Source organism: Pelophylax lessonae (genome assembly GCF_965119305.1).
Source record: "Pelophylax lessonae genome assembly, chromosome: 5".
In the NCBI taxonomy this organism is placed as follows: Eukaryota; Metazoa; Chordata; class Amphibia; order Anura; family Ranidae; genus Pelophylax; species Pelophylax lessonae.
The window spans coordinates 459,153,337-459,177,985 of NC_138772.1; the positions used below are offsets into that span (position 1 = coordinate 459,153,337).

Here is a 24,649-nt window from a genome sequence, read left to right on the forward strand (position 1 = left end):
CAGACAGGTCCTTCTCCAGACCCTGGCTGGTCGCAGACCGAACCAGAATGTCGTCCAGATACCCCAGGACAGAAATGCCCTGGGCCCTCAATAATGCCAGAACCGGTGCAAGCACCTTGGTGAAGACCCGCGGAGCCGAGGCGAGGCCAAAAGGCAACGCCACGAACTGGTAGTGATCCTCCGCAATGGCAAATCGAAGGTACCTCTGGTGACCCTCGAAAATGGGGATGTGAAGATACGCATCCTTCAAAACGATGGAGGCCATGAATTCCCCCGGAACCAGGGCAGCCACCACCGACCGCAGGGATTCCATGCGGAACTTGCGAACCCGCACAGAGCGGTTCAGAGCCTTCAAGTCCAGAATTGGACGAACCTTGCCCTCCTTTCTGGGCACGGTGAACAGATTGGAATAAAACCCCCGAAATCTGTCCCGATGAGGCACCGGAACTACCACTCCCTGAGCCCTCAGGTCCCGCACCGCCAGGTGCAGGTCCCGTAAAACGCTCTGGAGACAGTTGAAGATTTGAGGGAAAAAAATCTGCTCTCCGGCCGAGAGAGAAACTCGATCTTGTAACCAGATCGAACGATCTCCTGAACCCATCTGTCCCGCACGCGGGCCAACCAGGGCTGAAGAAAACCGAGCAAGCGTCCCCCCACCCCAAAACTGGGTGAGGGCGCCCCTTCAGGCCGCACTGTTATGGGCTGCGGATCCGGATTGACCGGACTTCTGTTTACCAGACCAGGGCTTCTTCTGAGAGCCTTGACCTTTGAACTGTTTGCCCTTGTAGTGCGACCGAAAGGCACGAAAGGACCCCTGAGGGGGCAGAAAATTAGCATGCTTCTTCCCAGAAGCCCCCTTATCCTTGGGGAAATGGGGCAAGAGAGTGCTCTTACCTCCGGTGATCCCCTTAATCAACACATCCAAGGACTCCCCAAAAAGGCGAGACCCATCATAAGGCAGATTGGCTAAGGTCTTATGTGAAGATTGGTCCACCGACCAACATTTCAACCAAACCAGGCGGCGAGACAACACCGCCACACTGTGCACACGTGCAGCCAACGGGACTAGGTCCAAGTCCGCATCACACAGATACATGACACCCTGGTGGATGTGATCCACCATATCCAGGGTCGCCGGCAAGGCCGAATCGGCCACTAGGACGCGCCTAAGCATCTGCGTCCAACTTGCGACCGCCTGGGCCGCCATGAGAGAGGCAAACAGAGCCTTAAGCATAGAACCCGTAACAGAATAAGTATGACGGGCAAGAGACTCCAATCTCCTATCCGTGGCATCACGGAACACAGGGGAATCCTCTGCAGGAATCGCAGTGGATTTGTTTAAAACCGCAATTGTGTGATCCACTGGGGGTGGCACACACCACCTTTCATCAGTGGAAGGCGAGAAAGGATAACGCAGCCTGAACCTACTTGGTACAGCAAAAGGTTTGCGCAGATTGCGCCATTGTTCCCTAACAGCGCGCTGAAAATCATTGCAGGGAAAAACCTGCGGCGTCCTGCGTTTTCTCTGCGTCCCATAAGCCGCCAAGGCAGCGGGGGGACACACTTCATCCTGCAAACGCAGCGTTTGTTTTATGGAAGCAATCAATTCATCCATGATTGCAAGCTCTTCAGGCGAGCCAGGGGGAGAATTATCAACCCCTTCAACTTCAGCCTCCACCTCAGACCCCACTAGATCCAGGGAGGAGCGGGACCCCGATAAGGAGGCCCCCGCCATAACAGCCCCATCACCTTCACCCTCAGAATCAGAGGAAAGAGAAACTCTGGGTCTTTTAGTAGATTGAGCAGCCACCAGCATCTGCACCTGAGCAGCAAGGCCAGCCACAATAGTGGCTAAATCCCCCCCCTGGGGGGGGGAAACAGCGGTCCCCTGGCTTTCCACCAAGGCGGTAGGAAATTTGCCCTCCTGAGAATCCATTGCCCCTATTACAAATGCCAGATAATAAAGGGTTAACTGCCCCTTTAACAAGCGCGGCGAGCGCAGCCCACCGCACCACACACAAGCACAATGAGACCCCCACAGGGACAATAAAACTGACACAGGCAATGGATAAGAAGGATATAACCTGAGGAGACCCTCGCCGCTGCTGCTGCCTCGATCGGTGTTCCTGGAGAAGAGGAAGTGATGCTGCCAGGGCGCTCTATGAAAGCCTATGGGAGGCTACAAGAAAATGGCCGCCATGCATGTAGAACATGCGGCCGGAGCGATGCAGGCAAAATGGCGCTGTTTGGCGCCGAAACCGCCGCTCCACAGAACAGTAAAGCACACGTCATCCATGTATAAAAAACATGTCAGATCGCCGCAGCGATCGCTGTATAGTGCCCAAACATGCCCAAAACATGCCCCACAGCACACAGCTTCTCACACTGACAAGGCTGACACACACAGTGTCACACAGCTCCCCCCCCCCCTTGCAGCCCACAGCATGCAGCCGAGTGATAGGGAGACAAACCGTGTGAACAGAGGCAGGTTACACAGTCCCAGACTGACACCCCCCCAGACAGACAGGTCCCCACATAGATACACTTACCTCACAATGGCGTGGGGGACCCGCACAGGCGAACAAGCCGCTGCACATGAGGCAGGGAGAGTCGCATACAAGACACACAGAATGGGGGTTAAGAAACCGCACAGCGTCCAGTGAGGTAGCCACCTCACCAATCATCCCTGCACCGAACAGGGATGGGTGGTTCACTGTGCCAGGAGCGTTACCTGGCTGAACGCTCGATGGCAGGCTGGGAAGCCACTGACCCACGACCTGCGACCAGGGGGGATCAGCCCGAGACCCAGCCCGCATGATCCTCTTCATCCGAAGAACTAACTAACGCTGACAAAAAGAACAGCTAAGTAAAGGTAGAGAGAAAACTCAAACAAAAAATCAAAAAAGAAGAAAGAGTCTGGGGCACAAAGCCCCAGCACAGAGAGAGCCAGCCACTCCTGACAAGCTAGACATTGAAACTGAGATATGGTTGCAGGAAGTAGGAGGGTATTGACTGAGGGGACCACCCCTTGAGGGTGGGATATGTTAAAAGCTTTAATGTTAACATATTCTGTTGCCTAGCTACTCCTTCGGAGCAAAGTCTAATACCCATATGTGACGAATATGAAGAGGCGGCGACTGTCGGAGGACGTAAGAGAAATGCCATTTTTGCACAAAGGTGCAAAAAAAAAAAAAAAAAAAAAAAAAAAGCAAAAATTAAGGGTTTACATACTTCTTTAGATCCTTGCCCACACCCATATTGAACCATTTACTTTAAAGCCTTGTCGGGTAATATTCTGAAGTTTTTATGGCAAGAGAGAAGGGCTAGATACCCACAGTCAGACCTTCTCAAACACAAACCCGTAGGTGGTGCAGGTATTCTGGACCTAAAAGACTACTACTGGGCTGCTTAGATCAACTTAAATATTGGTTTCCTCACAATAACCACTCTTCTTCGGTAGAATTAGAGGCATTCCGTACCCCCAACGGAGACCTATACTTGTTCCTCCTGAGCAACAGCTGGCGAGGAAAAGAACCCTCACCTCTACCCGTTACCAATGCAAACTTTTTTGGCATGGAGGTACCTTACCTACCCCAAATCAGAAAAAGGAGCACCTTTTAACCCCCTCCTTCCAATACATATCTGAGTCCCTAATTCCATCCATTTCTACTAAAGCTCTAACCTGATATGGTATATCAGAAGTATCTGACCTCCTGAATGGAGAGATCCCCCTTAAATTGGAATAATTGAAACAAAAGTACGGCACACCTGCCCAACTAAGATTCACCTGCCTTAAGCCCCGTACACACGTACGGATTGTTGGCCGTGATTTTTCGGCCGCCGCCCGATCGGCCAAATATTGGCGTGTTAGTATGATGATTCCGACAACCGACTGCGACTTTTCGGCTGAACAAAATCTGGTGTGCATGCTATAAAAATATTTTTTGGCCAACACCAGAACGGCCGATTGTTTGTCAGTCAGTACAGATTTCGGCCGACAAAAGTCAGATGAGCAAGACTGGGCATGCTCAGAGAAGAAAAACACACGGAAAGTAAACCAGCACATGACATCACTTCTGCAGTTGGTTGTTGTTGGCCGACAAAATTTGTGTGCAGTCTAGAGCACATTTCAACCAACACAACAACACTGGACAAAAGACGGCCGATCGGTTGACCGACAATCGGTACGTGTGTACGAGGCATTAGGATACTCCACTTCCTTGCTAAACATCCCCCTCCCAAAGCCTGAACTTGTCTACCCAAACTAAGCCCAACATCAGAGTAATCTCCCTTTTCTACTCTACTCTCCAGGATAAGCTCATGTTTAGTAAAAACAAAGCTATGCTATTATGGGAACAAAACCTATATATCGCTATTCCTCCCTCTCAATGGCAAACTGCCATAAAATCAATTTTTAATGCCTCTCATTGCACCAACCACTCTGACCTAGCTCTAAAAATTACCAATAGATGATATTATACCCCAGCTAGAGTAGCCAACTTCGTATTTTGCATCAAATGATTGTTCTTCCAATGCGATTTATGATAAACCAATTACAATTATTTAAAAAAAAAAAAAAAAAAAAATTAAGGGTTTACAATCACTTTAAAAGATATAGTATGTTTATGAGGAAACTGCATGTGAACAGTTTATATGTTGCATCAACAGAAGCCAATTCGGACAATAATTAGAATTGTATTTACAAAATATTCACCCCCCATCTGAGGCTCCGTTCACATCTAGGCGTTTTGGGGCGTTTTTGGGGAGTTTTTCTGCTCTAGGATCAGCTCTTAAAACGCCCAACAAGACAATTCCTATTCATTTCAATGGCCCCTGTTCACATCTGAGCGTTTTGACGCTGTTTACAAAACGCCCAACGCTCAAAAAAGTACATGAGCTTCTTTTTGGGCAGATTACAGGCGTTTTCCATTGGTATCTATTCAATCAAAAAATGCCTGCACAAAAAATGCCTGTAAATCGCGGCAAAAAACGCGCGAAAACGCTACGCTCAGGTGTGAATGTAGCCTGAAGCATTTGTATGTACATTGCCTTTGTCTGGGCAAACATCTCAAATTACAGTCATAATGAAGGGTGTGACCCAACTACAAACTCAAGCCTTCCCAGGCATATAATTGAACCCCCAGGTGTGTTTCTTTACACTGCCTAATTACAACACCCAATTGTAAGGAAAACAACTCCATACTCAATGGACAGGCAGCATTATCTATATCTCAAACCACAAACCCCCCCCCCCCTCTAAAGCAGGAAGCAGGCCATACATTATACAATTTTCTTTCCTTCCACCATGGGTTGGAAGGCTGGCCATACATTATATAAATTTTCTTGTTCAAAGATTTTAGAGTTACCTTCAACAATGTAGTGAATGGACCTGCCTGGCTGCATACAAACTAAAATTGTTTAGGTTTGACCTAATATTATATAGCTTTAGTTAATTTTAAAAGAAAAAAAAAATTGTATAATGAATGGCAAGCCTAAAGAAAGAAGAAACATAAATACCCAATTTTCCCTTCACATTTGGTTGGACGAAGGGGGGGGGGGGGGGGGTTAGTGCCTCCTGCTGCACTTTAGTATTCTGCCAACGGGGGGGCAACAGGAAGCATTTTGAGAAGGCAGAATACAATGGTTACTGCTAGCAGCTATAGTCGCTGGCAGTTAAAAAGTGTGTAGAAAAATCCAAAAAGATGATCGTCTTGGGTACAATTAGCCTCCTTATACATGGAATGAAATTCGTCATGCTGAACTGGCTGAATTTCGATCCATGTATGGCCAGCTTAACCACTTGCCGACCGCCGCACAACTATCTACGTTGGCAGCCAGCCCCGGCCAGGCAAAGTAATGTAGGTCTACATCGGCGCTTCCCACCGGTCCTGTACGCGCTCCCACGCCGCCCCCCCCCCCCCCCCCGCACCGATGGCTTGATTGGGTTCAGAACCGATCAGTCATCAGGTCCAGGCCGAACATTTTTGGCCTGGACCTGTAGATCAGTTCTGCCCAATCAGATTACATGCTGAGCCTGTGAAATGTAAACACAGGCTCAGAAAAGATGTATCCTCCCCTCCCATGAACCTTTTTGGATACAGCGTGAGAGGAGAGCACATCTAACTGTGAGTAACTGCACAAGCACGCACTTGTACACTTTTTTTTTTTTTTTTTTTACACAAAGTGTATTTGCTGAGAGGCATGGTGAGTATTTTGCAGCTCTCATTTTTTTTGGAAAATGAAGAAAAAACAGGAAAATGCATTTTCTTTCCTCTTTTTTCAATTTCCAAAACTTTGTGACAAAAAGTGAGATCTGCAAAACACTCAACATGCCTCTCTGCAAATAGCTTAGGGTGTCTACTTTCCGAAAAGGGGTCATTTCATGGCCTCCGAAACTGTGATACGTAGTCAGGAGTGAAATCAACAATTTACGCCCTTGGAAAGCCTGAAAGTGGGGATTGGTTTTCGGGTCCTGTACGCGGCTAGACTGCAAAAAAGTCTCACACATGGGGTATCCCTGTACTCAGGAGAAGCAGCAGAATATATTTTGGGGTGTCATTTCACATATACCCATGGCATGTGTGAGCAATATATCATTTCAATGTCAACTTTGTGTAAAAAACAAAATTTTTCAAACACCTGTGACAAAAAAAATGAAATATTCAATGAGCTCAACATGCCTCTCAGGACATTCCTTAGGATGACTACTTTCCAAAAAGTGGTAGTTGGGGGGGGGGGGGTTTGTACTGCCCTGCCATTTTAGCACTTCATGAAATGAGATAGGCAGTCAGAAATTAAAGCTGCGTAAATTTCAGTATTTACACCATAGTTTGTAGACGCTATAAAACTTTCGCGCAAACCAATAAAAATACGCGCAATTAATTTTTTTTTGTCAAAGACATGTAGCTAAATATATTTTGGCGAAAAAAAAAAAACATAAATTGGATATTTTTTAAAAGACAGTTGAAAATGTCATTTTTTCGCAAAATTTTCGCTCTTTTTTTTTATTATCGCAAAAAATAAAAAAGCGCAGAGGCGATCAAATACCACCAAAAGAAAGCCGTTTGTGGGAAAAAAAGGACGGAAATTTTGTTTGGGTACCACATTGCATGACTGCGCAATTGTCAATTAAAGTCACAAAGTGCCAAGTTTAAAAAAGGGGTCTGGTCAGGAAGGGGGTAAAATCTTCTGGGGCTTAAGTGGTTAAGTGCGTTAGTTACACAACTTTGTCCAGGATTACCAAAGTTACCTGAGCATTTCATTTTCAATCTTAAATGCACCAAATAAAATCTGCATTAAAGTTAAGTGATGATTTTCATTTGCTAGAAAATCTGGCTGATACAGGCAAATATGAAAAGAAAAAGAAAACCTATGAATCACTTAGGACCGCCCCACGTACATTTACTGAGGCAGGACGGCCTTTAAGCACAAAATCACATACCTGTACGTGATCTTTAAGAAAGGCTCTAGGGGGCCCGCGCGCCCCCCTGAGCCACACTCCCGCTTTATTTGGATGCAGCGGGAGCCAATCAGTAGGTCCGGCAGCCACGATCCCCGCCGGCCATCCGCAATCGTTCAGGATAATGACAAAGGCCGATCGCCAATCTGTCAGACAGGAAGAGAGATCTTGTGTTCCTACTAATCAGTCAGTCCATCCTCCACAGTTAGAAAGCACTCCCTAGGAGCACACAACCCTTTAATTGTCCCTGGTGTTAACGACTTTCCTGCCAGCCAGTGTCATTTATACAGTAACAGTGCATATTTTTTGTAGCCCTGATCACTGTATTGGTGTTCCTGGTCCCCAAAAAGTGTCACCAAGGCCCCTTTCACACTTGTGCGAACTAAAGGTTGTGCGATTTTACATCAGTTTTTTTTTTTCTGCGATTTTGACTAAATTTGAACCAATGCCTATGTCTATGGACTACTTTGAAGTCATGCAGATACAAACTGGAATCATTGATTACGACTTGTCATGCAACTTTGCAGTCCCAAGTCAGGACAAGTCGCATAAGTGTGAAAGGGGCCTTAACATCAGATTTGTCAGCCGTAGTCCCGCAAAAAATTGCTGATCGCTGCCATTCCTAATAATGGATATAGATCTTTTATAGCAGAAAGTAGAATTTTTTTTTTAACAAAAATTGTTGGTCTCTTTCTGTTTATAGCGCAAAAAATAAAAATTGCAAAAATTGTGGGGCGGGTGGGGACATACATTTTGAGTACAACGTCGCACAACCGTGCAATTGTTAGGTAAAGCAACGCAGTGCTGTATCGTATGGCCTGATCATTAAGTGGGTAAAACTTTCCAGAGCCAAAGTGGTTAAAGTGCTTGTAATGTCTCTTTTTTTTCCCCTGTAAAAATAGGAAACATGTTATACTTACCTGCTCTATGCAGCTGGTTTTGCACAGGACAGCCTGGATCTCCCTCTTCTGTGATCCTGGCTCCTCCCTCCTATTCAGTGCCCCCACAGTAAGCAGCTTGCTATGGAAACACCCGAGCCAAGTCACAGCTCCTTGTGTCCATTCAGACATGGAGCCCCGACCCGGCCCCCTCTCTCCCCAATTGGCTAGCTGGCTTTGATTGACAGCAGCAGCCAATGGCACCAATGCTATGTCTCAGCCAATCAGGAGGGAGAATCCCGGAATGCTGAGACACTCGTGGACATCGCTAGACAGAGAGGGACCGAAGGTAAGTGTTAGGGGGGCTGCTGCACACAGAAGGCTTTTTATCTTAATGCAAAGAATACATTGGGATAAAAAAAAACCTTCTGCCTTTACAACTCCTTTAATAGTTGCCTGACAGTGTAGCATTATTATTCCACAAATCCCTGCATAGCTCAAATCAAACCGGTATGCATGCCTCAAGCCAGACTACAACACAACATAGTGCTGCCAATCTAGAGAAAGAGCACAAGGGGGACTTCAGAATGAGAATTCTTCTAAATAGTCCAGTGAGCAAGTAGATAAAATGCTACAGTAAATAATGAACTAACATTTTTTGCTTTTTAAAAAAATTCATTACAAATACGCACATGCACGCAACCTGCAAATACATGTCTCCTTTAACAGTTGAAAACAGGCTTCGCAGGTGTTGCAGGAACACTTTCTATGACCTGTGGTTTGAGCTTTACTGGCAGATAGTCCCCAGAGGTCATAGACTTTTCCCTACCTCTTCCTGTTATGTTAGATTTCAGACATGTCAAAAAGGGGGAATACAATTTACTGTGTAGTCTGTATAGGACTACTTACACTCCCCCCCCCCCCCCCCCGCTGTCCCTCCTGATTTTTACACAGGTCACAGCATGGAAGTGGACGGGTATCCCCTTGCAGCCTGCAGCTCTCTGTCTACTGGCACTTTCTATCCACACTTCACCTCTGTTCAGTCAGTAAATTGTCCCCTACAATAGATTTGTTGATGTGGCAGTGAAAAAAAAAAAAAAAAAACACAGAAGACCTTGAATAAAATACTTAAAGCGGAGTTCCACCCGAAAAGGAAAGTTCGTTCCATCTTCATGCCCGGTGTCACCTGAAAAACAAATGGATAATCGCTATTTTTTTTTTTACTTACCTTGTTTAGAAGATAATATACTTACCTCCTCTTCCTCCCCCCCGCGGCCATGGCGAGTCGTCACTTCCTGGTTTGCAATGATTCCTGGGAGCTGAACGTCATCGCTCCCAGGAATCAATGGGCCTGCACCGGCCCCGATGTCAGTTCCGGGGCAGGCGCTGTCATACCTTGCTAAACAGCTTCTGGGCATGCCCAAAAGCTGTGCAGGGATGACGCTGCGGCACCGGAAGTGACGGCGGGGCCGGTGCAGTGCATCGCGGGACCGAAGAAGACGGAAGAGGACACAGAAGAGGATTGCGCTGGCTTTAAGCTGCCCACCCCAGAGATGGCAGCGCTGGAGAAGACATTTTCAAGGTAAGTATTTCTTCTAAAAGGCAAGTGCAACCCGGGACAGATCAGAGGCTAGCCATTGTGGAATGCACTAGCCCTGACTGTCCCAGGGGTATTTTTATGTATTTTTTTGTTTTTTAGGTGGAACTCCGCTTTAAGTGGTTGTTAAGCCACTTATATAAAATTATATAACCCCCCCCCCCCCTCTGTAAGAGAAAACTAAGTGCCGGTTCACACTTTTGCGGTTTGCGAGATCGCATGTAATTCGGAGCGCACTGCTCCTTCATTACATGCGATCTCATGTGCGGATGCGAGTATAGCCATACACTCACACAGCAAATTCGCACAAGGCTTTTTTTGAGCCACATCAGAATCGGATCGCACAGTGGTTCACATTGTGCGATCCGACTCTGTACGAACTTGCAGATCGCACTGCGATATGCGATCGCAACTGGGGGTGTCGTTAACTTTTAATTGACAACCCCCTGCGTATCGCATATGTCAGTGTGAACTGCCAGATGTGCGGATGCGATGCGGGAACACGCTGCATATTCGCAGCGTTCCCGCATCGCACAAGTGTGAACCGGCACTAAGTGCTCCTGTGCCTGTGTTATAAAAAAAAAAAAATTCAGATTGGTACCTAAATCTGAGCGTCTCCCGGTGCTCAGCTGACTCCTCAGATCTCTCCTTTGGCCAGGTGACAGCTCCAGTGGGCGGGCCCGAGCACTGCAGCTGACCTCAACAGGGGAGGAAGGAAGAGAGGAGAGAGAGCCGAGCGGTCACGTGATTGCCGGAAGCCACTTGGATTTAGGTACAGATTGCATGTTTTTTTCTATAACACAGGCACAGGGGCAGTTAGTGTTATATTACAGAGGGGATTAGATCATTTTAAAATTATTATGAGAGCAGCAGGAGGGGAAGGGGTGGGCACTGACAAGCAGACAGGCAGGTAGGGGTGGGGAGGGGAGGCCAGTGCAGGGCTACGGATAACGGAGACATGTACACTGACCACGGTGTCAGGGCTAAGCAGTCATGATACACCGTGGTCAGTGTACAGGGAGGAGGGCAGAAACTGGCAGGATCAGCCAGGTTTTCTTTAGGTTTTTACAGGGGGCTAAATGACACAGTTACAAATGCTTTAAAAGAGCTCGCTTGATAGTTCTACACATTTTAGATAAAGCCGCACTGAAAGGAGGAGGAATACAATGGTAGTTGAACCAACCTAATGCACAACCCAGTGGCTGGAGATATCTTCTTGTAAAGGAATTACTACATTACTTCCCCGACAGTCACCTATATCAGAAGAATTATTAGGGGAGGTTTCGGCAAGATGGTAGGTCTAATCACAGCCACAGGGAAGAAAGTTTTGCAGGTATGCCTACGCTTTTCCTAGCTATTTTACAAGGGGATATAGAAAAAAAATATGAACCATTTAGTTCTGCTAAGAGGGTGTTCCTAGTGTGTAAATTACAGTATCCAGAACAGCATATCATTTGACAGGTAAAGAGATCACACATAAAAACATATTAGGAATATTTGACTATGGCTGGAGATCCTCGAGAACTATACTGATTTTTGATAAATATATAAAATGGATTTATGTAGACTACACTGGTTCTCTTCCATTAGAAGGGAACTGGAGAAGGCTCTGATGTCACAAGCCCTGTCTCTTCCCTTGTATTTCCACTCTGGGTAGCCGGTGCCCAGATTTGAATGCACACCGAGTTCAGATCCATGCACCCGCTCCTGTCCATGTGTCAAATTCTGACATGTGGTTGTGTCAGTGCAGCTGCTGCATTTACATCCACCTATAGACGCTTTCCGCACGGAGCCTGGGTAAGGTGCAGACAATACCTGAGAGCCTGCACCCATCTGAACAGAGGTGAATATAAACGGACAACTAAATTCTGTTATTTGCTCAGTTTTGGTCAGCTAATAATATTACCGTAAGTGTTTTGTTAGAGCTGTAAAAAAAAAAAAAAAGAAAACCTGATGATCCTGCCAGAACTCATGTAAGCTGAACTTCCTGTGCTCTCCACCTCTGCTGACCACTAGTAAAGCAGTTTCCAAATCTCTGCAGAAAAGAGTACAGGGAGGGTCTTGGTTTTTAGTTCTGACTAACAAAACCCACACACAGGAGAGTGCGACAGGCATCGACACATAGCAGCAACCACTTACCATTAAACCCCCAGCTGCTGCCCCAGTCTCCTTAGACTAAGAAGAGGGGGAGAGAAATGCAGAGATGCAGCTGGGCACATTGCGGATTTGAGAGGACTCAGGTGTTGAGGGATGGGGGGGGGTTGGGTTGTATTGTGAATGACAGCTCTCCAGCATGCCGTCCTTCACAACAAGTAACAGCTACCACTAGTCTCTCTTCCCTGACCCCTGACTATCTGGTGGCTGCACTTCGTTTTTCCAATACAAGAAAGAGACAAAGGGGGCACAGAGCTGCAAGATTAGAAAAGGGGATGGTGGCTTCAGTGCTGATTTTACTCTTTCATAGGAACAATAAATTGGGCTTCAGCCTGGGGTGGAATTACAGCCAGCACTTACAGAAATGTAATTTTACTTAGAACACTGCACAGATCTAAAGAAAGTGCTATGAAAGCGAGTAAGGAATTGCCTTATTCATAGCCTAGCACTGTGACCATTTTCTTGCAGCCGGCTTTGTAAGTTGTAACTGGCCTGGGTAGCATGCCAGCATTCTCAATGTACATTACGGGTTAATGGCTCTGTACTGTATATAATGATGCTGAGGCTCTAGCCAGACAGCATGGGAGGAAGAGGGTACCAGAGCTGGCTGAAGAAGCATATGAAGCCTGCACTGTGCAGGTGAGCCACAACGCGAAGGTAATTTTATTTTTTTTTTTTAATTCCTGAAGTTTGCCTTTATAAACTCAGACAGTTTGGGTTGCAATTAACGACTTAAAGCGGAGTTCCACCCTAAAATTATACTTACCTCCATCTTCTTGCTCCGGGTCACCTGAAAAACAAATGGATAAATCGCAATTTTTTTTTTTTTTACTTACCTTGTTTAGAAGATAGTATACTCACCTTACTTCCTCTTCCTCCCCTCGGTGGCCACTGCGATTCATCACTTTCTGGCTTGCAGTGATTCCTGGGAGCTGAACGTCATCGCTCCCAGGAATCAATGCGCCTGCACCGGCCCCGACGTCAGTTGCGGCGCAGGCGCCGTCATACCTTGCTAAACAGCTTCTGGGCATGCCCAAAAGCTGTGCAGGGGTGACGCTGCGGCACCGGAAGTGACGGCGGGGCCGGTGCAGTGCATCGTGGGACCGAAGAAGACGGAAGAGGACACAGAAGAGGATCGCGCTGGCTTCAAGCTGCCCACACCTGAGATGGCAGCGCTGGACAATACTTTTTCAAGGTAAGTATTTCTTCTAAAAGGCAAGTGCAACCCGGGACAGATCAGAGGCTATCCATTGTGGAATGCACTAGCCCCGACTGTCCCAGGGGTATTTTTATTAAAAAAAAAATAATAAACTTTCCCAGGGTGGAACTCTGCTTTAAGGACCAAGCACATTTCTGACATGTTGTTTACAAGTTAAAATCATTTTTTTTTTTTTTTTTTGCTAAAAATGACTTAGAACACACAAACACACATATATATATATATATATATATATATATATATATATATAAGTAAATACTCTGGAGAATAAAATGGCGGTCATTGCAATATTTTTAGTCACGCGGTATACGCACAGCGGTGTTTCAAATTTGTTGCAATTTTTTTGAAAAAAAAAAAAAAAAAAAAAAAACTTCACTGAAGAAAACTAAACCGTAAAGTTACCCCAATTGTGAAAGATTGTGTCACGCTGAGTAAATAGATACCCAACATGTTATGGTTTAAAATTGCGGAATGGCGACAAAAGACGGTACCTAAAAATCTCCTGAAGCAACACTATAAAAATTTAACAGTTACCCGTTTAGAGTTACAGAGGAGGTCTTTTGCTAGAATTATAGCTCTCACTCTGACGAGAAGTCACCTGTGTAATTTAAACACCATTTACATTTGTGGGCGCGACTTACGTATGCATTTTTTTTTTTTTGGTGCGTGAGCCAACGGGGACAGGGGCACTTAAAATTATAAATAGGAAAAAAAAATAGAATTTTAAACACTGCTTTTAAAAAAAAAAATTTGATCACTTTTATTGCTGTCACAAGGAATGTAAACATCCCTTGTGACAGTAATAGCCAGTGACAGGTACTCTTTATGGAGGGATATGGGTGATACCTCTAGCTGCAGGCATCACCCTGGTACAACCACTTCTTCAAGCCGACATACAGGTACGTCAGTTTGCAGGAAGTGGTTAAAATAAGGCTCCATGTACACGGGACGCTGGAAATGGCCGTTTAGGAGCTGTTGGGCGTGTTTATCAGAAGCCCCTGAACCCATCTACATTTTATCTTATCTGTCCATGTACACCAGGTCGTTTACAGTCATTTGCAGGCAGTTGCGTTCAGGGACTTTTTTTAGAACGCAATTATTTGCGTTCGAACGTGTGTTTCCCGGCGTTTCAAACGCATAAACGCGTCCGAACGCGATGACCCGCGTTTAGCGTTCGCATTTTTCCATTTTAAAGGGGAATAATTTTTTTTGACCTCTAGGAACGGTTCTAAACGCAAACGCCGCTAAACGCGCGTACAAACGCGACCGAACGGACGTTGCAAACGTCCTAAAAATTCCAGCATTCAAAGGGACTTTTAACAACGTCCCGTGTACATGGAGCCTTAAAGTTATTCTCACTGTAGGACACAAGTTATGGATCATCAGAAAGACATGGAATTATCCATCTATGTACTCAGACCACAAATGTTCTTTTCCACGTGTCTAAACAAGTATTACAAGGGCTTATCTGTGAAAATTCATTTACACAGGCCTTGGTATTGTAAGAAGTGATTATTAGCATTCAATTGAACTTCTTTAGTACTATTGAAGAGGTTTTACCTCCCAAGGGTCACAATAAAAAAGCTAACTCTACTATATGCCCAATAAACATACGCACCAGATGCCTCAGTAATTGGCTAGAGGTTAAGACTAGCCTAGGTGGGATATGGCAGGTTTACCAGGAGAAATGAATGTGCAATGCTATATCACCCAGCTGCCCTGCACTCCTATTTCTGGTACAGGGCAGTGTAACACTTTACCCTTTGTTCTAGGGCAATTGTCTGCACTATAGTTATGATGCATGCAAAGATGCCAGGTTATTTGTGTATTAATTTATGCCAAATGTCCAATCTTTGCCACATAGCACATGAGCCAAATCTAAAAAAAAGTGATTCTAAAAGGAATTATTTTCAAAATAAACAAACATGTTTTACTTAACTGCAAAACCATTGCACAGAGCAACCCCAATCCTCTTCTTTTTAGGTCCCCCACCAGCGGTCCTTGCTCCTTCCACCTACTGAGTGCCTCCAACAGCAGGCCTTTTGCTATAGGGTTCCGAGCTGCACTCTGTGCCCTCATTCACACACGAGCTCTGCTTAACCCTGCCCCCACTCTCTCCTCATTGGCTGTGATTAAAAGCAGCAGGAGCCAATGGCTTCTACTGCTGTGTGAGCCAATGAAGAGAGAGAACCGGAAAGAACCACTGCTCTCTTTTTCATACACATTGCTGAATCGCGATGTGGCTCAGGAAAGTGTAATATATATATATATATATATATATATATATATATATATATATATATATATATATATATATATATATATATATATATATTTTTTTTTTTACTAATATTTGTGACACTCATAGCAGGACTGTGATATTGCTGCCGACATTCTGAAACTGCAGGAACCAGTGACACTAATACAGTGATCAGCGCTAAAACTTATGCACGTTCACTGTACTAATGACATTGTCTGGGAAGGGGTTCATATCAGGGGCGATAAAAGGGTTAAAATGTGTGCCTAAGCCAGTTTTACTACACTGTGGGAGGGTTTTAACTAGTGGAAGAGATTGATCCTGGTCCCTGCTTTGCAGAGACACAGGATCCATGCCTTCCCTCCTGTCAGAGTTTGTTTACATAGGCAGATTGTAGTACTGTCTCTGTGGCTGTCTGTGGACACAGTCTGTGGTACCCGCTGACTGGCTGCCGCTGTGTTGGATCACAGCGGGACTGGCCCGCCGGCGGTATGCATCGGTAGGGCGGTCAGCAAGTAGTTAAAGCTGCATTTTACCACCCAGCATTAATACTTTGGTAACATGCATGCTTATGTAGTACAACTGTTAATTCAAGTTAAACCAATCGACCATAACTTTATGACCATTGACAGGTTAAGTGAATATCTTTTAGTGCACACGGTACCAGAAAGCACATCTATGTTGATTGTACTTAAGATGAGCACTGACATTACTGATCTCAGTGCACTACATCCAAAGAGAACCATGAACGTAACTTTGGTGTATAGAAACATGAACACTGCTGGCCAGCAATGGATGGGCAATGTTGTTTGAAAAAAAATCCTATGGAGACATTTTTACATATGGAAAGAATTGCATAAAATGGAGTACAATGCATTCTGGTTTTCAAATGATTATGAATTATAATTTACAAGGCAAAGTGTTACATTAAGACACCTCAACAATTAGAACCTACCTGCTGCATCCTGGAAGCACTGCAAATCCTCGTCTACATAAGGAACAGGCTGCTGCAGCATTGTGTTCCCATCTACTTGGAGTTCACTGTTTGGAGGGATGTTATAAACAAATCTCTTGGTGGTTTGGTTTTTTCTCCTGGCCTTGTTGGTCTCTTGCACACCAACTGAATTTGAAAACATATCATTCCACACAAATACCTTTCCCTGAGCTGGGGGCTCAATTTCTGTCACTTCTGGAGAACTGTCCTGAATCCATGTGGAGTCATTGGCTTGAAAGTTATCAGCTGCAGGTTCTTCTAAACTAAATCCATCTGTTTCAAGTTTTATGTTACTTGCCAAGTTTGTAAGATTACGGGTAGCCCAAAAACTGGCAGCTTTCTGATCCCGGGGAGCAACGCCATCTTTGTTCTTCCTTTTGTTATAGTTTACAACTACAGTCTCCGGAGCTTCAGATTTTATACTTATATTCAAGGCATCTTTGATGAAATTACGACACGACTGGACAACTTCAGTCATCTGGAGATAGCTGGCCACAGTCATCACTTCTATGGCATTTTGGCTGGTGAGTACAAGATTACCAGAGTATATAAAGTCTAAAATGACTGAAAAACCATGCACAGCAACAACATCCAAGTAAGTAACAGTGGTTTGGTCACGGCTTTCTTTGTTTGTAAAACAGTACAAGGTTTTAAAAAAGCGGCTGCCTGCAACCAGGATATTCTTGTGAGCTCTGAAGACTTTGCCATTTACTACAATATTGACATCACAAAGAATGCCTTTTTTCCTCTGGTCATTGAGTACTTGCAAAAGTTGGTAACAGTAGGAATTTTCATTTGGCTTTATACTATAGTCACTGTAGGTCTCTGGCACTTCCTGCTTTATTTCTGACTCCTATAAATACCAAAAAATAAATACTTAAGTAAAAGTACAGAAAAAAAGGCAATATTGACAAGAAAAAAAAAATGGCAACATCAGCAACAGATTCCATAACAAGTTAAGCCTCTTGCTCACAGGCATATTTTCTTTGCCCAGAAAGCCCAGGAGCTGCATACTGCTTCCTAGATATAAATGGTTGTACGTGGTGCTCACAAAACACATAGCATGTAGGCATATGCAAAGAAAACATTTTATATTTTTGCATACGACTGCACGCTATACAAGTGTTTATGTGAGCACCAGTGTGTTCAGTCTATGGGTAGCTATATGCATCACCTAGGATTTCCAGGCAGAAAAATACATTACACGTCATCAGTCACCCGTGTACTAGAAGCCTTAAAGCAGAGTTTCAGTCGTTTGTTTATTAAGGCTTGGTTCACACTTGTGCGATGCGGGAAGGCTGCGAATATGCAGCGTGTTCCCGCATCGCATCCGCACATCTGGCAGTTCACACTGCCATATGTGATACGCAGGGGGTGTCAATTAAAAGTTAACAACACCCCCAGTTGCGATCGCATATCGCAGTGCGATCTGCAAGTTCACACAGAATCGGATCGCACAAGTGTGAACCACTGTGGGATCCGATTCTGAGGCGGCTCAAAAAAATGCCTCATGTGCGAGTTTGCTGCGGATGCGCTGCGAATTCAGCCATACACAAAGTGTATGGCTGAACTCGTATCCGCACAGGAGATTGCATGTAATGAAGGAGCAGTGCGCTCCGAATTACATGCGATGAGCGCATCCGCACAATTGTGAACCGGCACTGAAAGTCAGCAGCTACTTGGTATCATGTTACGTGGTATTAAGTAAGATGGTCCTGGAGAGAATTTTTGTCTTCCCTTTTTTCTTGTGTTTACTTGTATTTTCTAATAAAATAAGATTGAAAACAACAAAAGTAAGCAGCTACAAAAAGTGTAGCTGACTTTTAACATAGTCACCCGTTCCCAGATCCAGCGATGAGGCCGGCCGAACCCTCGATTCTCTTCCTCCCCCCTCCCCAGCATTACAAGCGTGGGCACCCAGCTGTGACAGCTTGCAGCTGAACGTTTGGGGACCCCAACAGAGAAAGAAAGGAAGAGGAGAGGATGACAAAAAATGATAAGGAGTGCTAAAGGTGCAGTTGGATATGTAGGAAGAGAACCAGCGAAGAGTACAGTCATGGAAACCAAAGGCGTGGAGTTTTTTTGAGAAGGGGGGGGGGGGGTGGTCAACCGTATCAAAGACAGCAGAGAGGTCCAGTAGTAGGAGTACAGAATAACGTCCATTGGTTTTGGTCATTAGTAGATCGTTCGTTAGTTTTAGGAGGGCAGTTTCTGTGGAGTGTTGAAGGCAAAATCCAGACTGAAGGTGATCAGGGAGGTTATTCTCGGTGAAGTGGTCGCTTGGTCAGTTGGTAGACCAAACGCTCAAGGAGTTTTGATAAAAAGGGGGGGGGGGTGAGATGGGACGTAGGTTGTTGAGATTGATGGGGTCCAGTGAAGGCTTTTTAAGTATGGGGATGACTAGAACATGTTTTAGAGCAGGGGGGGTCTTCAGACTACGGCCCTCCAGTTGTTCAGGAACTACAATTCCCATAATGCCTAGTCATGTCTGTGAATGTCAGAGTTTTACAATGCCTCATGGGACGTGTAGTTCCGCAACAGCTGGAGGGCCATAGTTTGAGGATCCCTGCTTTAGAGAGTTGGGGAAGATGCCAGAAGAGAAGGAGAGATTGAAGATGAGTTAGAGAGTGTAGAATTGAGCCAAGGGAACAGGATTCAGGGGACAGGTAGTTAGCAGGACGTTAGCAACTTTGTCTATATTGGGTAGGGTTAAATGAGGGAAGTAATGATTGCACCTGTGAGCGTGGAGTGACTATTGAAAAACAACAGACTTACTGGCTGTATCACTGGATGAAAATAGAAGTTTACGCTCCAGAAACAATGTCACAACTTTACCCTTTGCTCTACAGTGCTTATTGGATACCAGTTTGACATAATGTTGATCCATGCACTTGGCTTATTCAATGCGGAATGTTTGATCTGTACTACATATTCAAATTGATAAATATAGAAAAATTGATATATAAAGAAAGCCTACAAAATAAAGGCAATAAAGCCATCAAATCTATGAAATGGTAAGCTGCAATCTTCAGGGTTCCCCCATGTTAAATAATATTGAGAAAGACTGATCTAAATGCACACATTCAGATTTAGAAAAAAAGAAAAATGTATATGGAGGCCCGGGGCCTACCTGACCAGCCAGAGACCTGGGTGGACAAAGCAAAAGCGCAGGTAACTGTCAAAAGCAGGTACCCACTCCCCCCTCCCCCGAAAATAAGACAGTCCAAATATGGGAGAGGAGGGGGTGGGAAAACAGGACTTCCCCTTTTTAAGCCCAGGTTCACATATGTGTCAGTCAGGGATACGTGCATAAAGTGCGTGGTACCGATCCACAGGGAAAATGTGCTGCACTTTAGCATGTGCACAGGGGTGCTAATATTAATGGCATCCCTACATAAGCATCATTGGGTTCCATGTAGTGCATTTTTAAAAAATGTTCGGGGACGCTTTCCCAGCATTTTACGCGAGTACAGCAGCCCATTGAATGAATGTGCTGTACTTGTGACCCGCATATGTAAAGCTACTCTTATATAGTAAATGCAGTTTGGTTGCTTAGTGATGTGTTTGAGGTCTACAATTTAGGGCTCATTCACATTGGGTGATTTGAGATGCATTGAATAATGCAGGCTCAATGCTAGGACACATAGAAAACAATTTTCTACATGTGCTTATGTTCACACCATACATATGGAATGCAAGAAAATTCCAGCATGTGCAATTTTACACAGTGCATGGCACCGAACGTAAATGCACCACAGAGCAACAAGCTGTAGGGCAATAAAGAATACTTATTCTTATAGAAGGGGTAAAAAGTTAACTGTGTGATGTGACATCACAATACATCATGCTGCCCCTACACAACATACCAGTGTGCACAACACATGCTGGCTGGTGTAATGCGCTCTTAGTGCTCTCTATAACTGAGTTTTCATCTATCGGATCTGTTGCGCTGCTTGAATACAAGCCTGCGTTTTGTGAAGGGGTCTCATTCACTTGAACATTCTGCCTACATAACACTTTTTACAGACACTGCACGCCATAAAGCGCTGTAGTATGTTATGTGCCATGGTGTGCTGCTCTGCATGTGCATTCCTTCATTGTTATTCAAACTGAATGGTACCACAATGCACTACATGCATACACAATGCAACACATGGACCCTGAGGCTAGATTCACACTGACTGTTTCATAAACATGCATCTTTGCTTTACAAGCATTGGGTAGAACATTTATTTCAATAGGCTACCCCCCCCCCCCTACACATGCTAAATAAGCCCAAGTACCATTTTCACCAATGTGCATCTGCTTGCCATGTTTGGGTACTATTGACAATGATTGGCACTGTAAAGAGTGGTGAGGTTTATGTGTGCATTCATGGAATAGTCCGGTGTGATGATTGCAGCCTTCAAGTATTGCTAACTTTCCTTGTCTGCTGCACACAGGTTTTCTGATCCTAAATAAAAGCTATAAAATAATCCAATAATGGCTGGATACATAACATACTCCTACAGAGGGGACTGAAAACTCTCTAAACAAAGGACCAGATTACTGTCCTTCATACTTTAGGGGGCCAGCGAGAATAGAAATGTATTTTCTGTTATCAGTGGGAGTGAAGTGTCCCATCTTTGGTATTATGGGGATGAATAGTGCCCCATTGTATGGGTCAGTGGGCAGAAGAGTGTCCAGGATCACTGGGAGGAATAATGACCCAAACAGCCATATCTGGAGGCGGGACACAGCCTGGAGACTACTGTTGTACAGAACGATCCATAGATAGGAATACAATAATAAAAGAAGAGACTAGAAGTGATGTCTAATGACATCCATGTATCAGTACTGGGACCCCTCCCCCTCCATCTGTCAGACACTGGATGGGACACGGGTGGACTGTCCCTTTAATCCTCTCTATATGAAGTAACCGGCACCGTGTCCTCTGCTGTCCGTCTACCGGGATCTCCTATCGCACTCACTCCTCTATGTACGGGATGAGCGCCGAGCGGTCACATGTCAGCGGTGATCGCTAGTAAACATTCCGCTTCCAGCCGGCGCTGTCACCGGGGCACAGCACGGGGAGCCATTGGGGAGCAGCCACGTAGCGACACGTCCATAGGCCGGGCGGCGCCCACCTGGGGAAAGTAGGGGAGGGGTGATGGGGGTGGGGAGGCACAGGAAAGAGATGGGGGGACTGGAACAAGGGGGGAGGGGGTGCAAATTTCCGGCCTGCTTCTTATACCAGCTCAGGTCCCTCTTACAGAATGTAGGTCACCCCATCCCCCTCAACACACCACCCCTTCCTGGTGTCACACACACTAATCAGCTTACACCGGGGGTGGGGTGCACCGACACATCCAAGGACGTGCCTCCTCCTCCCAGCTGTCCTAATGGGTCATGTCACCGGACCCCCACCTCCTGCACCCAGTCATGTGATCACACCCCCCCCCCATAAGACATTTATTGGCACCATCACCCACACTATAACATGTGATGACCCCAATATCCTCCACAATGAGTCATGTGACCAGCTCTAGCAACCCCCAACAACAATTCATATAACTAGCCTCCATCTCATCATGTGACCAGTCAGTCTCCCCCCAGTACTTAACCAGCCCTATCAACCCCCCCCCATTTAGACATGTGACCAGTCCATTATACAACCCCCCCCCCCCACATTAAGGCATGTGACCAGTCCCCATTAAGATGTGACAAGTCCCCATCATACACCCCCCCCCCCCCATTAGGACCTGTGACCCCTGATGGCAATAATTGACATACCCAGCCCTATCTCTGCCCCACAGCAGGGCATGTGACCAGCCCACCCCTATCCCACCACAATAATATGACCCCCAACAGGACATAACCAAGGGGTGGTGGGGCAAATTGAACCCCCATTACCCGGCACCTTAGATATAAATGCCCCCCATATATCACATAGGTTAGGGCAGACATTGTAGTTGAATAACTTTATTATGGATGAGAGAGGTTCCCCCCCCCCCTCAATTCTGCACCGGGCACACTGACCTCCGGTACCGGGGAAGGGCCCGGTAGGTGGACTGGCAGCCGTGGTGCTTCCAGCATCTGGAGGTCAGCCGTGTGGTGCCATGGCATACAACCCCCCCCCCCCTCCCTCCCAAGGTCAGAGGCCATGTCCCCCTCCCCGGTTGTAATCTCACCTGCACGGCGGGGTTGTTGAGCCGGTGTTCGGCGGCCTGTTCATGTCGGACCAGCAGGGCCCTCTTGTAGCTCCGGGTGCCCTTGGTGAGCTCGTCGTGTCCGGCCTGTTCATTGGAGTGGCACCAGGCGCAGGACATGAGGCCGGTCTCCTGAGAGAAGCGCAGCCATGGGTACTCGTGCAGCCAGGAGCCCTGGAAGGAGCAGTGCAGGCTGGGGAGAAGGGACTGGGGCCGGGTGGAGGGCAGGAGGCCGAGGCGGCGGGGTCCTTCTCCTGCTCCCGGGATCAGGGTACAGTCCTCGTCCCCCTCCACTGCCTTCCCGCCATCCTCGTCCTCCTCCTCTTCTTCATCTTCATCCTCCTCACTGCTATCTCCGCTCACCGAGGGCCCGGTAACCCCTCCGCCCGCCACTACCGCCGCCACCTTCGGCCTCATCGCCCCGGGGTAGGCCTCTACGTCCTCCTCGTCATCCTCTAGCAGGCCCTCCGGCTCCAGCTCTACTTCCACCTCCTCTTCCTCCACACCGCCACCTCCTCCTCCATTCAACTGCCGGCCCAGAGCCCAGGCCGAGGCCTCCTCCTCCGAGCTGACGCCATTATTGTTGTTATTGTTCCCGGCGGCAGCGGCGGCGACGCTCAGACCTCCTCCCCGGAAGGCCAATGTCCTGCGGTTCATCTCCGCCATGTCACCACAAGGCTGGCCCGGTGATACGTGAGGTGACCGGGACTCCCCCCCGCCGTCCTCCGCGCACAGACTTCTGGGAGCCGCTTCACCCCTCACACACACGGCGCGTCCTGTCCTCCCGGGCTCGCCTCACACAATGGCGCCCACAAACGCCGCTCTCTGCACGGCCGAGGTCGAATGGCAAATGAACAACGGACTGAGCCCACAATGCACCGGGGCGCTGTCCGGAGAGGGGGAGTCAGGGGGGCGGGTAAGGTGGGGGTGGGGGAGCAGCTGAGGGAGGGGGGGGCCTCCTCTCTGTACACAGTGCGCGCACACCGCACCCAACTCAGGGCCCCGAGCAACACACACTGCACCCTCATATAAGGGCCCGAGCAACACACACTGCACCCTCATATAAGGGCCCGAGCAACACACACTGCACCCTCATATAGGGGCCCGAGCAACACACACTGCACCCTCATATAAGGGCCCGAGCAACACACACTGCACCCTCATATAAGGGCCCGAGCAACACACACTGCACCCTCACATAGGGCCCCGATCAACACACACTGCACCCTCACATAGGGGCCCGATCAACACACACTGCACCCTCACATAGGGCCCCGAGAAACACACACTGCACCCTCATATAGGGGCCCGAGCAACACACACTGCACCCTCATATAAGGGCCCGAGCAACACACACTGCACCCTCATATAAGGGCCCGAGCAACACACACTGCACCCTCACATAGGGGCCGAGCAACACACACTGCACCCTCACATAGGGGCCCGAGCAACACACACTGCACCCTCACATAGGGGCCCGATAAACACACACTGCACCCTCACATAGGGCCCCGAGCAACACACACTGCACCCTCACATAGGGGCCCGAGCAACACACACTGCACCCTCACATAGGGGCCGAGCAACACACACTGCACCCTCACATAGGGGCCCGAGCAACACACACTGCACCCTCACATAGGGGCCCGAGCAACACACACTGCACCCTCACATAGGGGCCCGAGCAACACACACTGCACCCTCACATAGGGGCCCGAGCAACACACACTGCACCCTCATATAAGGGCCTGAGCAACACACACTGCACCCTCATATAAGGGCCTGAGCAACACACACTGCACCCTCATATAAGGGCCCGAGCAACACACACTGCACCCTCATATAAGGGCCCGAGCAACACACACTGCACCCTCACATAGGGGCCGAGCAACACACACTGCAC

General features: G+C 46.9%; 1 protein-coding gene across 1 annotated transcript in view; it reads right to left on the reverse strand.

The window, feature by feature from the left end:
• Positions 1–23,632, reverse strand: part of ZBTB10 (zinc finger and BTB domain containing 10) — a 48,304-nt gene extending 24,672 nt beyond the window's left edge. Inside the window, exons 1-2 of the mRNA XM_082259672.1 lie at positions 22,729–23,632; positions 16,520–17,411 (exon numbers count right to left, since the gene is read on the reverse strand). Coding sequence (XP_082115798.1) covers positions 16,520–17,411; positions 22,729–23,412 — 1,576 coding nt within the window. The 5' untranslated portion in view covers positions 23,413–23,632. The remainder of the gene's footprint in view (positions 1–16,519; positions 17,412–22,728) is intronic.
• Between the last annotated feature and the right edge of the window lie 1,017 nt (positions 23,633–24,649).